General features: G+C 35.8%; 1 protein-coding gene across 3 annotated transcripts in view; it reads right to left on the minus strand.

The window, feature by feature from the left end:
• Window positions 1-16,586, minus strand: part of LOC119084324 (serine/threonine-protein kinase SIK2) — a 55,384-nt gene that overhangs the window by 22,407 nt on the left and 16,391 nt on the right. For all 3 annotated transcript variants that reach the window (XM_037194254.1, XM_037194253.1, XM_037194252.1), the window contains exons 3-5: window positions 8,430-8,546; window positions 489-552; window positions 208-323 (exon numbers count right to left, since the gene is read on the minus strand). In XM_037194254.1, coding sequence (XP_037050149.1) covers window positions 208-323; window positions 489-552; window positions 8,430-8,546 — 297 coding nt within the window. The remainder of the gene's footprint in view (window positions 1-207; window positions 324-488; window positions 553-8,429; window positions 8,547-16,586) is intronic.

The raw sequence follows: 16,586 nt of genomic DNA on the forward strand, positions 1-16,586 counted from the left end.
AAAGTACTCCGTGTGAGATGCAAAATTTAATTTTTTCAATTTTAGCTTTGTCTACTTGACAGCTTGCTCTCTCACGGAGTTCTTTTTGTTGAGTGGAAACCATACTTAAACGATTCCGAGACAAATTTCAAAATAAAATAAATCTTTGATGTAGAAAAATGATTGTGATTCAATGTGATGATTTAAATTAAATTAAAAGAATCTTACTTTCAAATCACGATGGACAATGCCATGATTATGACAGTACTCAACGGCTGATAAAATTTGCCAGAATTTCTGTCGTGCCGTTCTTTCGTTCATTTTGCCATACCGTGCTATGTAATCTAATGAAGAAATCGAAGGAAAAAGAAGAACAAAAAATCATTTAACATCACAAATCTTAAACCTAAATCAATTTGAATTTTATTTCTGTATTATTGATGATGAGAAAAAAAGCATTTGAATGAATTGTTGAATGGAAAAAAAGATGTAAATAAAGTGAGACTCACCGAATATTTCACCTTGATTTGCATATTCGGATACAATGTAAAGCATATTTTTGGTTTCCATGACCTGAAACGTAGAGTGTTTTTTGTTAGTGTTTTTTTAAATTATGCGAAAAAAAGATTTAAAATCAACGACTTTTTGCATTAGATGAACAAATGGGACTATCGTTATCTATTTCTACAGTTTTGAAGAAATCGTAAGAGTTGCTCTGCATTTTCTAGACATTGCACCGTCAATCCGCATTGGAATTTATTATTCTTAAGGCTTACCACCAGGCGTCACTATGTACAGTAGCTGCACTTTGGGAATTTTGCACAAGCGGCATCCCGTACTTGAAAACTTACAGTTCAGGTCAACCTTGCAACCCGATAAGATTTCGTTAGTTTTGAATTTACGATGGTCAAAGCGTAGCCACTGTGCGTGTCGTCTGGATATTTTGCACTCACTATAAAGAGGCCTGATACGCATCCTTTATTGACCTGAATTTAACCCGATGTGGCCTTCACTCGTATTCCAAAATTTGAACCTCTCGAACCTTTCCCAGTATTTCCGCGACACATAATCCTGTGACAGCATTTACCCGAAACCCTGAAATCGGTTACCTCGCCTGTCTATCTACAACAGCAGTAAGAACTCTATCGGCCAGCAAAACAATGCACAATGATCACATTCTTTACCGAATAAATCATCACACACTCTATTCAAATAGATCGTTAAATGATACAATACAAGGTCGATGGTACAGTTAAAAATATTAATATTTTTCTTGCGTCAATATTGTTTCGGTTGCACTAAGGTGGTTCAAAGTCGCTTGGCGTAATGATATTTTAGTACGGGTCATTGGTGATCTTTAGGAAATTTTTTAGTGCTCATCTGCGATTATTTTTAAGTTTAAGCCTAGACTTTGGAACAGAAGAGACTAGCTCACTATTGGTCGTAGATATTAGCAATTAGAGCATCAGGAAAAATTTCGAAACTTTAAAGAAATTGTTGAAGAACGAATTTCCATTGTATCTCGGCCTGTAAAGACAACAGTATACATTCGACTCCATACCTGCCATCAAATTTTTGTTTACTGATGGATGTAAAGCAGGAAGCCCAATGATCAAGCCATCAATTTGGAAGCAGATTCGCTATACTTTATCTGATTCGCTTAGTAAAATCATAAGTGAAGTTGTTGAAGGTAATCTAGTTTAATGAATTGTAGTCGTGATCGGAATTCCCTTTTTATTCTGGACAGATTGTAAAACGTCTTAACTCAATAAGGTAAAAGGTAAACGACCGTGTTCAAAAATTGATTAACCGTTCGTGTAAATTACCGAAAAAAATATTGCCCCCTTGCTCTCTTCATCCTCTCGTCGGTCCTGAATGTAAACTTACGTTCTTTACGAGGTAACCAGAACGTCTCGTATAATTGGGCTAGACATGAGTTAATTTGGAGATGTTTTGATTTTATCATTTATAACCTTTGTATAACAGCCGATCAAACGGTTTTCTTACTTTTTTCGCTGCGATACCTTATCTGTATAAATCAACGTGATTTTTATGGAAACCAATAAAAAGTTAAATTACCAAAAGGTATATTATTCGGTACACCACCCTAATTCATTGACGCATTTTCTATGAAATGCGTTCGTTGCCTTTTCAAACTTTTCCACATAGAAAAAAAAACTTTGCTTTTCAAATTCAAATTTTATATTGGGAAAAAAATATTCCATTTTTATGAGTCATATAACCGAACAGACGCGGCAAATTGTTCAATTGTTTGGTGCTGGATAAACTAATCGAACGAGAGTATACGATGTAAGGTGAACCAAGTGTCGTTCAGCAATAATTTTACTACGAAAAAATTTATCAACAACAAGCAAACAGCAGTTTAATGCACCTTGATAAGAATACAGTCGTGGAATTATAACATTCATCTAGCTCAAGTATTCCGCACGCGATTGGTTGATTGTTTTGTTCGTTTGTAGACCTCACTAACAGCTTTTTACTGACAACTGAGACTGCGTCTGGAACACCGACTTAAGAATGATATCGCCAAAACTCGAAAATAAATACAATGGTACGGCCATCCGGGCGAGCTATATCGCGTTGGATTCGTCTTTCAATTCTAAGAAATAGGTATCTTTTGTTTTTTCTGTTAGTTTCCTATTTTTGGAGTGAACACGTGAAAATTGATAGCATGTCAAAGGGTAGACAAAACACTTTAATAGGATTAACTTGAGATAGACGAATTCTTAAAAGTTGAAATGTTGTGCGAGTGTGCGCCTCTAAAAGACCTATCATTAGTGTATAGGCAAAGGTCGGTACCACTGCACCTTCGGTAGTAAACAATGAAAGTATGGTCAATTTTCGCACAGTACTGCTGGCCTGCAACCGAACTTATCCGCGAAACCGACTATGGGGTGTTGTTGCTGGACACACTCACTATCATCCCATATAAACAAAACCTCAGATAAATTGCGTTGCAGGCCAGGATGGCGATATCACTCTTAAGAGGAATGGACCTTTTGCAAATTTGTAGCCTACATTTAACATGTACATGTAGTCAAAAAAAAGGTTACTTTTAAAGGAAAAATTGGTTTAGAGAAATCATCAAAAAACGAACATTTTTCCGCCTTAATGTAGGCTTCAAATTTGCAAATGGTACATTGCTCTTAATGTGACTTCCTAAACACGCCTCGAATTATGCAAATTATGCCGATGAAAGTTAGGTGCTCAATTGTTATCTAGCCTAAACTTAGGCTAGACATAACACACAAACTCATTGTTACGTTGGGTTACGTCATACGAGTGATTCAGTGTGTACAATGTACATCGATGCAGCAACCAAACACACTGTAACTACCGAAATTATGAAGCTTAGTGAACTTTACGACGTTAGTACGTAACTACTTATCCATCTTGTCCGTTTTCAATCCACATATTTTGTTATCATTTTGGAAGGTTTCACTAACCAATGCCAATTTTGATAGATTTAAACAAAATTTGTATTTTAGGCGACTGTTTCCGTATAACGGAACACTACTCAACAATTGAGTCAAATGTAAGTATTGTTTGATTTTCATAAATTTATTTTTTTTTAAAGTTAGATTGTTGTTAATGCTTAGCACACACGAGACATTGACGCTTTGATCTCAGTTTTCATTGACAGTAGTTGTGATTTTGGATATAGAAGAATTCCTAACTTAATTTGACAGTTACGTCATTTCTTTCAATGTCTCGTGGATGTTAAGCATAAAGTATGGTTATAGCTTTCGAATAAAATTAGATTGATGTTTTATGGAAGAAAAAAAGTTAACAGGCTCTAGTGAGGGGTAAACATGTTACGTTATAAAAAAAACAGTCACCAAAAAAACAAATTTTGTCTAACTTTCCCACATTTAATATCAATCAAAAGCTGATGGAAGAGGCAATCCGGAAAAATATATTTGTAGCCATCAACTTCTCAAAAGTAGAGGAAACGGTTTGCGAAACAAACCGGCATGGTCACAAAAGGTCTATGTTTGAATTTTCGCCAATTGTTTATAATTCCTCTCCGGTAGTATTTGGCCTTTGAAATTACTGAATAATGATGAGTTGTTAAACTGAAAAAAGTTGATTGTTTCAAGAAATATGACACAAAAAAAATCATTAAAATGTTCAAACAAGGAAGATGCAAACACCTTACACAATTCTTGTTTTGTTCGAAGAAGCATGTTTGTCGCGTATATAAGCACTCGAAAATTAAGCCAAATTGTAATGACGACAACGTAAATGTAAATATAATGAACACATCGTAGAATGTGTTGTAAATATTCTGTTTTCACTTGAACAAATAAATTTGTTAATTATAACAAATGGAAATGTTTGATATATATCACCACACCACACAATCCACAATGTATATGAATAGAGAAAAAGAACTACTTATGGCTCTGAACTTTGCATATTTATTAAGTGGCTTCAGATAATGTACAATTTCAAGGCACCCAATCATAACTACAGAAAAGACACTGCATGAATATGACATGACATGTCGTTAGAAATGAGTGTCAGTAACAGTGTCAGTTACAATTCATTGTTTTGTGTAATACAACAATCTGTGCACATTTCGAACAATAATTCCTTCTTTTCCCCAAGGTTCATGCTTTTGAACTCAGTACATGAGTCAACGCTCTATGAGAGTCGGCCAGAAACACAGATTTACATAACAATTTTTCCTAAAACTCGCAATTCATTTGAAAATCGTTTGAAAAATCACCCAAGGATTGTCTGAATGTACCTCCAACAAGACTAGAAATTAGCACTTCTTACCCTTCCCCATTTTAGTTTGAAATATTTTGCGAAACGAACGTTTTTCTTTAGGGAAAGAAAGAACGCCGATTTCCAGCCGTGTTCGAGATAACCTCATACAATCGTTTAGAAAGTATAAAGGATTTTGCAAGTGATTTTCAAATGTTTTATAAACGTCAAAATAGATGCGTCTACTTGAAAGACAATTTTTATAGAGGATACACGACGAGGATCACTATGCTCGAATTCGTTGACTTTGTTTAAAGAATACTGAAAAGTCAAGCAAAACTTAATGTTGGGTTTCAACATATGACTCAGACCCAGGGTTGCTGTTTCTGTGTTTTCTTCATACAAATTGGCCATTTCCTGCAACTCTCTCAGCTTCGCATTGACCGAAAACTTAAAGGCTTTTCGTATGCAAATGGCTATTGAGTCCTGTCGAGTGGTTGCGTAATTCAAAGTGCCGGGTATCGATCCCCATGTTTGAGCGAATTTTTACACAAATTACCCAGATATGGCACTCATCCAGAAGAACTAGGTCTGGAAGCGGAAGCTTTTGATATGAAGAAGTATTTCGACTCACTTCCTCGTCTAATCTGTCATTTGTGTAGGTCAAAAATTATATTGGTATCCTAGCCATCCCAGCTTCCCAGCCAATGTATAGTTATCTAAAGGAAACCCCAATCTTTCCATAGGTACGCCTTTATTCTGTATTAGAGACAATCACAAACTACTTACATTCGAGATGAAAGTGACTAATGTGAAAGTGAAATTCACAATGAGGATCCCTTAAAGTGACAGAGTTATATGCGATGACGCAAGGGTAACTCTAAAAAACCATATTCCACAATGAAGTGGTTGTTGAAGTATTTTACATACAATCTAAATAACCACAATTCGTAGCGTATCACCTCTGCTTCTCTTGACATTTTAGCACCTACTCATTAATTATACTCATTGTATAGGTGAATGTACATAACATTTATAGGCTAACACAATAATGGCATTGTCATAACTAATTAACCACCGCACGTATTAAAAACGTAACGTATTTTCGACAACAGACAGCATCACTGAAACTTCTCCGTTCTAAGACACTGCGAGTAAATTGGAAACCAGTCAAATAATATGAGTCAGACACTTTGCGAGTTAATTTTATACGACAAACAGTTGATATTGAAATTCAGCAGACGCATTTCGTTCACATATTTATTATAGCAAATCGAAGTTAAGTGTAGAGCGAGAAAATTGGCGAATAATTTCCATACACATTTACGTTATGTACACGATTTTCAAGTGTAGCACCATTGTCATCAGGCTTTTTCACAGATTTTTGGATTGAAAAGTTCATAATTTGAATTTTACCATTTTGAATCAACTCAATGCTAAGTAGTTGATGTAATTATTGAAAGAGACACTGCGTAAATTGACTGTGAAGCAGGTGTTTTCTACTCGTTTGCATACGGTTAGCATAAGAGCGGTGTTAACGGCATCGAACAGTGATAATAAAAGCGTCAGAGTGCAATTTTCGAATGGTAAGCCCGACATTGGTCTTTGAATCCCTGGAATGAGCGACGAGGCCTATCGATTGGCTAACTTGAAAACAAATGTCAATCAATCAAAACTTAGAGTGTAGAACTCCAACAGCTCAAAAGATAAAAATTATGACGAATACGTCACGTGACAAATCACTGAAAGAATAACGACCTAGACCGCAGGACTACCAAACTACTTTTGAAGCCTTTCACCTGTGACGGGTTCTCACATTTTCAACATCAACCTTAAACTTAACCACCCTCGGGATTATGTTGGGAATCGTTAAGAATTGACACAACCTTCTCGAAAAGTGATTAAAATGCAAAGTCGACTCAATATTAAAGAGTTCAACCAACGCACTTCAAGCAAAAGTGGTACTCTAAATAGGGTACTGAAACTTGACAGACATACAAAAGACAAAATTTTACACTGTAAAAAGAGTGGGGATAAAATTTCATCTATATAATAAAACCGAGAGGTCGTTACACCTTGGTTCACCTAGCTTCACCTGGGCTCACCTAGCTTCACCTGGGTTCACCTAGGTTCACCTGGGTTCACCTGGGTTCACCTAGCTTCACCTGGCTACCATCCCGTCCAACGGTCACAAGGCTGACTCATAGGACGAGGGTTTGGCTACTGCTCGGCTGACCTCTAGGACGAGGGTTTAGCTACCCACCGTCCAACTGCCACTGGGCTAACCTCTAGGACGAGGGTTTGGCTACCCCCGTCCAACGACTGCTCGGCGGACCTCTATGACGAGGGTTTAGCTACCCACCGTCCAACTGCCACTGTGCTAACCACTAGGACTAGCGTTTGGCTACCCCCCGTCCAACTGTTACTCGGCTGACCTCTAGGACGATGGTTTGGCTACCTCCGTCAAACGGCCACTCAGCTGATCTTTTGTACGACAGTTTGGTTACCACCTGTTCAACGGCTACTCGCCTGACCTCTAGGACGAGGGTTTGGCTACCCACCGTCCAACGGCCACTTGCTTACGTCCAACAATCTATATTCAAGATCAACCTGAGAAAATTGTGTGAGAACGTTTTCATCTTGCTTAAAAAGGTTACCCTGAAAAACTGAGGTAAGGTAGTTGGCTATTGTGTTTTCTAATGACAAGAGCATGTTAATTACTTTCTGGTCTATTTTGGGTGTGTCTGCTCAACTGAATCTATTTTTTTTTTAATCACCAAAGAATCATTTAATTGAGAAACGTTTACTCATGACATTGAAAACTTCATTAAACGTACACCGACTCCAGTCGACAAAATCCGTGAACGGTGATTAATGATTTAACGTACGCTTAAACAGCCGAAAGAAAACCTCATCCGATTTTAGCCGGTGAGTAAAAACACCAGCCTCCAAAAAATAGACCAGTGATGTCAGTGGAGATTAAGGGTTGCAGGTGTGATAATGGGTGTAAGTGTGATAAGGAGTGTGATTGTGATAAGAGTGTGAATTAGAAGAGGAAGATCAGTGCCAGATTGACCTAGCTTTCCTTAGATTCACCTAGCTTCACTCAGATTCACCTAGCTTAACTTTAAATAGTAATTCCATTTCCCCAAGAATTATGTTTCCACAAGAATTACGAAATACGGTTACTGTGGAACTAAGACTCAGTCGGAATTATGATTTCTAAGGAATTACTAAAATTAAATAAAAGTGGTAGAACATTTTGTGAATGTGGTTGCGAGAATTCGTGGGGTTAAGAGGCTCAGTGTAGGTTTAGTAAGGTTGGGAATGTCAGTGTTATTGGGAGTGGTGGGAGTGTTAGTATGGGTGTTAAGTGGTAGTGTTAGGTGGCGTTGGAAGTGTCCGTGTGATTAGGATTGTCATTGTGATTAGATGTGAAAGTGTAAGAGTTTCAGTATACTCAGTGATGTTTTGAGTCTCAGGATGATCTCAGAAGTGGCAGTGTTGTTGGTAGTGTCGGTGTACTTGGAGTGTCACATGAACTAATTATGTCAGTGTGGTTAAGATTGTCAGTATATCCCGGGCGAAGCCCAGGCTACAGTGCTAGTATAAAATAGTACTCTATTTGTCAGGTGTCAATCGAAGCACTTTTGCTTGCAGTGCGTTGGCTTAACATAATTCTATCGATAGTGATATGCTGTAACTGTAATTTTTACCTGATATAGACGAATGATGTGCGGATGATCCAGACGTTTCATAATATCCACTTCCCGGTAAACTTTTTGTAAATTGCCACTGTCTAACTGGGATTTGTCAATTATTTTAATTGCTACCTGTAAACAAAAAAAAAAGAAAAAAAATTAGCTCAATTTCGAAATGTCGGAAAGTTTACGCTAAATGTCATCAACTGTGAACCCTTTCAGCAGAAGAAATCTTAATTTTTTATTGTTACCAAAAGTTCGTGAATTAAGTAAGTCGTTTTTTGTTTGCTGAAAAAGTTTGCAATTTGGGCGTTACGCATAATATCCCCGGTTACATTCCGTTGACGCAATTCATTAGCATTGCTTATGGTTATACATAGCTGTTGTGACCAATTAAAATTTTTAGATTGAATTAAGTCTCTCTTATAAATTGATTGACTAGTCGCGCAGGTTTTTCCTCCGATTACGGGACGGGAATCACTGCATCAAAGTTTATGTTTTATCTCAACGTATTTACTGCGTTGTTTTATAGGACAGGCTTTCTCAGCAAAGCATCTCTCCATTAATATCTCCTTTTATGCTTCTCGTTAAATTATGCTAAATTTTTATTTGCTGTTTTTATTTTGTCGAATCTACCAACTACCAGCTACCCTACATTGATATTGATACTTGCACACATAAAATGACGTAGGCGTAATACTTACACTGCGTTTAGTTTATCTTTGATATATATCGTGGCTATAGATCAGCTGGTGAATTCAGCTGGAGCATATATTTATAACTTTATCTGCGTGAAGCTTAAAATATCCTCATAGTGAGTGGGTGGGTTAATACACTCGCTTATGAGCCTTCTAAATTGTCGAGTTTGTATATGATATTTGTGTATTCCATATTTCCCAACATTTTTTTACATTTTTAAATTAATATTTCTAGGAAATGTAGGAAAATTCCAGAAAACTCAATAACGCAAAGTGTATGTCGAGACTTCACATTGAATTATTGAATTGCCAGTTGTGGGTTCGAAATTCAACCGCAACACAAATATTTCGTTTCATCAGGTTGTTGTCCACAATAACGACATCTGATTGAATCAGTTATTAGGTTGCGTCTTGGATTTAGTACCGATAATATCTTTTTGTGTTACATGTAATTGTTCGTTGGTATAATGTCATTCAGTCAGTCAGGCGAAAAGCCAGTTGACGATGACGGTGTGTGTTGTCTTTTATTACAGATAATTCATATCAAGATAAATTTAAAGAACCACGTGCGTCACCTCACAGATCTTTAACCTAGACGCGATAGCCGTTTTTTTTTACACAAACAAAATTTAAAAGGAAAACTACGAAGTTTGATGACCAGAGACCAGACTAAAAAAAAACCGAAATTTACACCACCGAAATGTAGATTACGTATCTGCTTGAACATTCACCTGGGACTATCAAGTTAAAAACACGTCAAGATAACAATTTTAAAAGAAGTTACGTACTTTCTTTTATCTGCCAGCTGGAGGCACGTAGGCACGCAACGAACTATTGTTATTTTTATACCAATCAAATGAAGTTAAAAAGTTACTTTTCGAAGGTGTGAATCTCCTGAGAGAACGCAACATTTACACCTATTCTCCAGTTATGCATAGCCATTTGCCCAATACGGAAGCACAAAGATTTGAAACCAGGGTAGGTGTTTTTCTTATATACTCACAGCGAAGTGAACAAAAGCACTCCCATTCTCAAAATTTCATTCAATTTTTCGTTTGTCTTTCCTTTAATTCGATTGAAATTTTAGTAGCTCATTCCCCCAAAGCCATTCCGGTCTGGGACATATAAGCGCTAGCTACGGACCTGCAATCATTTCTATTTCACCAAAGGCTGTTCATTATGAAACTTGTTGATTGATTGATTTGAAGTATCATTGCAATCAACAGATCAACAGGGATCATCCAGTCGCAAAGAAGATTCCTTCATGGCGATAATGGTTAAAGATGGAGAAAACGAACCAACCTAACAGCCTCAGTACTTGAATCAGACGAATGCATAATAACGAGAAGCATAACCACCATGTAAAATATTACAACCGATATGGCATAGCATTAACAAAAACTTAATTTCATTTTATCATTGTTAGCTACTACAATGTTCCGATACTTGTAACATGCCATGCCATATAAAACAGCGGTGTATACAAATATATACGGCCGATTCTCTGCTCTTTAACTCTAAAATAAATTCGTATAATTCGGTGTATTATATATAGCGAATGTGTTTTCTACTTGACGTCATAATGACGTCAGTTGAGCGTGGTATTTTACACACAGAATTTGTGAAGCATTTTCTTCTTCGTCTTTATGGATTTTGAGATAAATGTTTATGGGCGACATGTATATCTATGTATATGTGTACATAAGACATCATTATATGATTTGTCGATAGGTATACAATATACTTTTTATTCTATGAGTAATACAAATAGCAATAGAACGACGAAAAAAAAAAAATACTGAAAATGGATTATATAGAACACAGAGAGACGAACGGACGAAAGTACAGCCGAACCGCATTTTTTTTGTGCCCTTCTATTGTATGATGTGTGCTATACAAAACAACGATTTGGTATTTGAATAAAGAAAGCTTTAGCAAAGACGTGCCGGCATTAGATGACTATAGGCATGATATGGTTGAAGGATTGCTTGAGCTACATGTGTTAGGGTTCAAGTACAATCGAATAATATTGTTAAAGGTTACATTTCGTGTGGTAATTTTTTCTCTTTCGCTTTTTTTGTTGTTCGAATAGTGCTGAATGACGTAGGACGTAAGATGATTTGTTGGCGGAGAAAGAAAAATTGATATTTGAGGTTAGATATGTTGGTGGGCGCAAGGGTTTTGATTCCATAAATTTTGTTCGTTGAATTATGAACATTATGCTACTAAATTAACCATACCAGTCAAGAAATAAGGTCCGTTTAACCTAAATACGTAATAATGAATTTGTAATTAGCCTTATGGTTCAGAGCGTTTCCGATAAATTGAAATGCCCTGCAAGGAAGGTTGTTGTATTGAAATATATTGAATAGGTGAACCGTTATAAGCGAATCCAACGATTAAGGTTGACGTGAATGTTTCAACAGAAAATCTTTATTTTATAAAAGGTTTTCGGTAAGATGTTCGGATCTGTGATTTCATATCCAAAATTCATTGGATTTTATTTATAATTAATTAACCACGACAGTTTGACTATTTTGTATTTTACTCTCAACACAGCTAAATAAATCGGTAACTGTAACTGCATATAAAAATGCAAGCAGCGCAATGATGCTCCTTTTCTCATACCAAACGTTAAATCAAACATTTTAATTTTTATCTTCGTCAAATTATTGTTTTAGAGAAAATGAAGAAGGAAAAATCGGTTTCTCGGCTAACTCTTTGTAAACTGACAAAGAAAGAAACTACTTGCCTTTACCATGTTTAAAAAAAATTATCTCGAACGCATTGAAAGCTTGTGTAATTCCATTCGCCTAGCCTTAAGTTCTTTAAGATTTTTCTTTGCTCCATGTATGAATGATTGTGAAACCAATTAATTTTTCCGGAAAATAGAAAATTGTTTTTCTAGCAGGAAAAGCATTTTATATAAAAGCTCTAAAAGTCCTTCAGAAATTTCTTCTGTTCTGGAAAGTATGGCTCACTACTAATATTTCATGGAAGAATTTTTATGTTTTGGGTTCTCTCAAAAAGTGTTCCGGATAATTCATCAACTTTGAGGCCATTTTCACTGACCATTTTCATTTTTTTTTATAAATGAGGAGTCATTTGAAAACTACATTCAAGTACTTGCCAGCCGACCAGCCATGATTCATGTTCAGGAGCCGCGATTTGGCACAAGCATCACTACTTCGGTAACCCCTCTGTTGGAACTCGAACAGGAGTGTTTTCACTGGTCGAATCGAGGTAAATCAAGTAACCAGATCAATCGGAAAAAGTATCGAATTGGCACTGATTTGTGTAAGAAAAGTAATTTGCGTCAGATAATAAATACGAAAATTGAACGGGCAACACGCCCAAATTAAAGTGTTTTTTCTCCAATCCCCAAAGGCCACAAATCATAAACTAGCTGGTAGCTAGTAATGTTGAAGATTCAATACCCTCTCTTCTTTATTTCTGATCAGGGACTATATATAAAGTTTTGGTCTATGAAAATTGTTGTTTACTTGGTTCTAAACACTAAAACATTTGTAACGACCATTTCCTAAAAATAAGTGACATTTTCATAGTCCACTTTCTTTCCTATCCTAGAAATATATAATTCCAGTGAATTTCAGATGATAACTTCTGGTACCCTTCTGAATTCTTTTAATACTTAGGGAACATCAGGTCAGTTCATAAGAAAAAATGACGTGCCCACACACAAACATAATTAACCTGTCACGGCAAGCATATTAACAGTTTTACTATTCCAACTATTACTTCATTTGATCGAACATTTTCAAAGATTGATTTCAGAAATCTTTTACTTCATTTGTTTTTAACACGATTTTTGCTATATAAGACCTCATCAGTCAGAGCTTGTCGTTTATCCTTGCTATCGTTGTCGATAACAGATGAAAGTCGTCTGTAACAGGTTAATTTCGTCGCCGCTCTTCGCCCGGGCGAGTTCTAATAATTAAGTTTACTTTAGTGTCTGACATTAATTTCAGTAATGTTAAACTACCTGCCCAGAGAACTATTACATTTTCGTAGCATTTTTTGGACAAATTTTGGGGCTCAGTCTAATCATCAAATGTTTCAGCACTGCAAATTCCTGCGTTCGCTGTTTATTGAGTTAACACTAAGTGCGTCTATAAATAAAATAGTCTAAAAAAAGTGAATATCAACGTCAGCGTTAATCGGTTTCACAATTTTAATGGTGCGCTGATTATATTTTTCATAATTTTTTTTTTCAACTTTGAGAGAGCCAGTCATAATTAGACATGTACTTACGTCAACGCGACTTTCAGCCATACTCTTTCGTCTACACCTACTTTCCGACTTAAGTTCGCGAATCTTTTTTAACATTAAAAGACAAAACAACTGCAAATTCGGAAAAAAGATAAATTTTTTAATAAATTTTTAGTCATGCGAAGCATAGCGAAAATTTCAGTGTAAACAGCATTAATCTGTATACGTATAACCCATTTGTATCTGTTTATACCATTATTTAATGTGAAGCACGTGTATAATGGTATAGATGTGTTTATGTATTGGATTGCTCTGCCATTATTTTAAGTTTATTTAGAATAAAAACTTAGCTTTAAAACTGAATGTTGATACATTTTCAAGAGCAAAACCACTTACTTAGCAGGCAATAAATTTTTCACAAAATTTCTCACTAATGAGACACATTTGTTTACTTTCGAATTCAAATATAGCTGCCAAGCCAACCAAGGCTCTGCAACGCAATGTAAATAAAAAAAAATGTTTCTTCAGATAATTCAAATTTACCCTATTGATTCAGCAGTGCTATAATATGTTTACGAAATTCAGGATACATCTAATGATTAAACAAATACGACCTTGAGGTTCATTGCTCCATTTAGGAACTTTGTATTTTAATATGCTAGCCAGAATTTTGCCGGCATTAAGAGGTTAGGCAAATGAAGTCAATGCCGAAGTCGAGAATTTATTAGCTAAACTGAATGCCGTGATACAATTGAGTTTTGAGTAAGAGGTGTGAGCAGACTGTATTACTAAGAAGCCGTTCATAAATTACGAAACTTATAAATCGCAATTCTTCTCTCTCCCTTGTCAGAAGAGTAGCACAAGTTTTCCAGTGAAGCCTCTTTTAAACCCTACATTTGATACCATACGCAACAACGAGAACCGAAACTTCTTCAATCCATAACATTCGAAAGATATCGTTCATTTTAAGACAGTTCATTTCGAAGAGCTTAGCAATATACATTAATTACGTAGTTTCCTCGGTTGAAACTCAAATATTTTGTAAGGAGACTAATATTGAGTGTTCATTAAGAAACACAGATGTCAACACCTCCTTCCCACTCGTCACAAAAAAAACGCAAAAACCTCACCATGTAGGGCGTCACATAATTTATGAGCAACTCTCCAATATTAAATTTTCAGAAACCTCGGGTCATCTGACAATTATAATTACGACATAGGTAAGCTATACTTTCAACAAAAGAAGTAACAGATTGTATGATGTTTCATGATTGGTTCCCTTAGTGTAATAATTCCTTAAGTTTGAACGAAAGTATTGTAAAGGTACGCTGAGCAACGTATTCAGAAAAATCTGAATCTCAATAAATCGAGCATTTTAAGCTAGCCCTCTAAAAAGTTTTTTTTTTGGAAAATACATACTTGACTTGTGTCTTCATCAGTATCACTATCAATTTTAGCCTTCACATTGAATGCTTTAAAATTCTTACTTATCTCGACGAGACATACGAGACATCAAATTACAGCCCTTGTTTAATATACCAACAGCTTCGGGTCTATACTGTACAAACAAAATAATGCTAAACCTATAGTTTCATAAACTGGCGATTATTGTAGGTCTTCTCTACGCTTATTTTGAAAAGTGTGATGATTTATGACTTTCAAATTATAAATCGGACAGCTATAATGCATTTGCGCAATAATATGCCATGTATAGAGCAGCCGTCGCCCTCCATTTACAATTAACACTTTTTCACACATTATATGACGCAGACCTGTCCATAATATTAAGCAGTGTAGATAAAAACAATTCATTAAACCGAAAATGGCCTACACAATACATCCAGTGAAATGAAATGTTCGTTTGGTGTACGTAAAAAGGTAGTGCTATAAATGAAGCCTAGTAATGAAAGATAGCAGCAAGACAAACGGTAATTTAACAAATTTAAATTAATCTTTGTTCTTTATTGAAAAACGTTGGTGCAGATAATGCGAAGCAAAAAAAAATTCTTTTCGGTTTCGGTTTGACGTCAGTGCGAAAAATGATGTTGGCATTTTTCGTACAATTTTATCATCATTCAAACATTTCGCATATTGGAATGAATATATTTTCGTGATTTTTTTTTTAAACTTTATTGTTTATGGTTATTTTGTAGGTGACTCTCCTGACTCTCTCGGTGAGTTGTGGGTAGGATTTTTTTTTTTAAATTTCTAGTCCCGACATTAAATGTGAACAGAGCATTTGGATTGTACAACGCAAGACCTATTTTTGTGATTTGTTTTCGCTTTCAATTCTAAAAATTTCTTGAAAATATTTAGGTCCTGGGGGTCATAATTTGAACAAAACGTAAATAATCAGAATTTGTCATGATAGGTGTCGTTCAAAAAAAGACGTCTGAATAACTAGAACAACGTAACTAACCCCAATCAGAGAAATGATAAGTTGGTATGCCTGTGGCGAGATAGAAGTAACATGTAAATGACAGTTGACTCCTATGGGAGAGAATGTGAGACAATTGCATACAAATTCTCTTACATTCTCTCCCATAGGAGCCAACTGTCATTCACATGTTCCTTCTATCTCGCCACAGGCATATACCATCTTATCATTTCTCTGGCCCTTATACGATAAATTTCAATTGATACGTTTAGCCTACATTTAGGCGACGAGATATAGGTTAGGTCCAACTTACTCGGAAAGTATTTGCATACTTCGAGACATAATTCGGACTGCATTGCCCAAAAAAGGATATTAGTGAATCATCGAAACAGGCGATCAAACATTTATCAGAGTCATTTGCTTGGCAACGTTTTAAGTCGACTTTGTATACATCTTTCTGAACACAATTTTAACCAACTGGGTGCCGATTCTCATAATTTTAGGAATTCGTAACTTGACAGTTGTCCCCTTGATGCAAAGAGTGGTCTAAATGATTCGCTTTTAGGGTGCCAACTGTCAAGTTACGAATTCTTAAATTCATGAGAACCGGAGTCCTGGCCCTTACAATGAAATTCAATATTTTCTAGAACTGTAGCAGTTCATCAGGATACTTAAAACGAAATGTAACAGTCTTATCTAAAACTTTTCTTTAAATACGCAGGGAACCCCTGACGTAGCGACAAATCTGATAATTTAATCTTATCTCAAGTGGACTGACACTGCACACTGTAAAGAAAAACGATAAAGTAAACTTTCAGCAGCTAACCTGTTGTGAAATGCAATGTATAGCAACGCATAAAAACGTAA

Source organism: Bradysia coprophila, unplaced genomic scaffold (genome assembly GCF_014529535.1).
Source record: "Bradysia coprophila strain Holo2 unplaced genomic scaffold, BU_Bcop_v1 contig_732, whole genome shotgun sequence".
NCBI lineage: Eukaryota > Metazoa > Arthropoda > Insecta > Diptera > Sciaridae > Bradysia > Bradysia coprophila.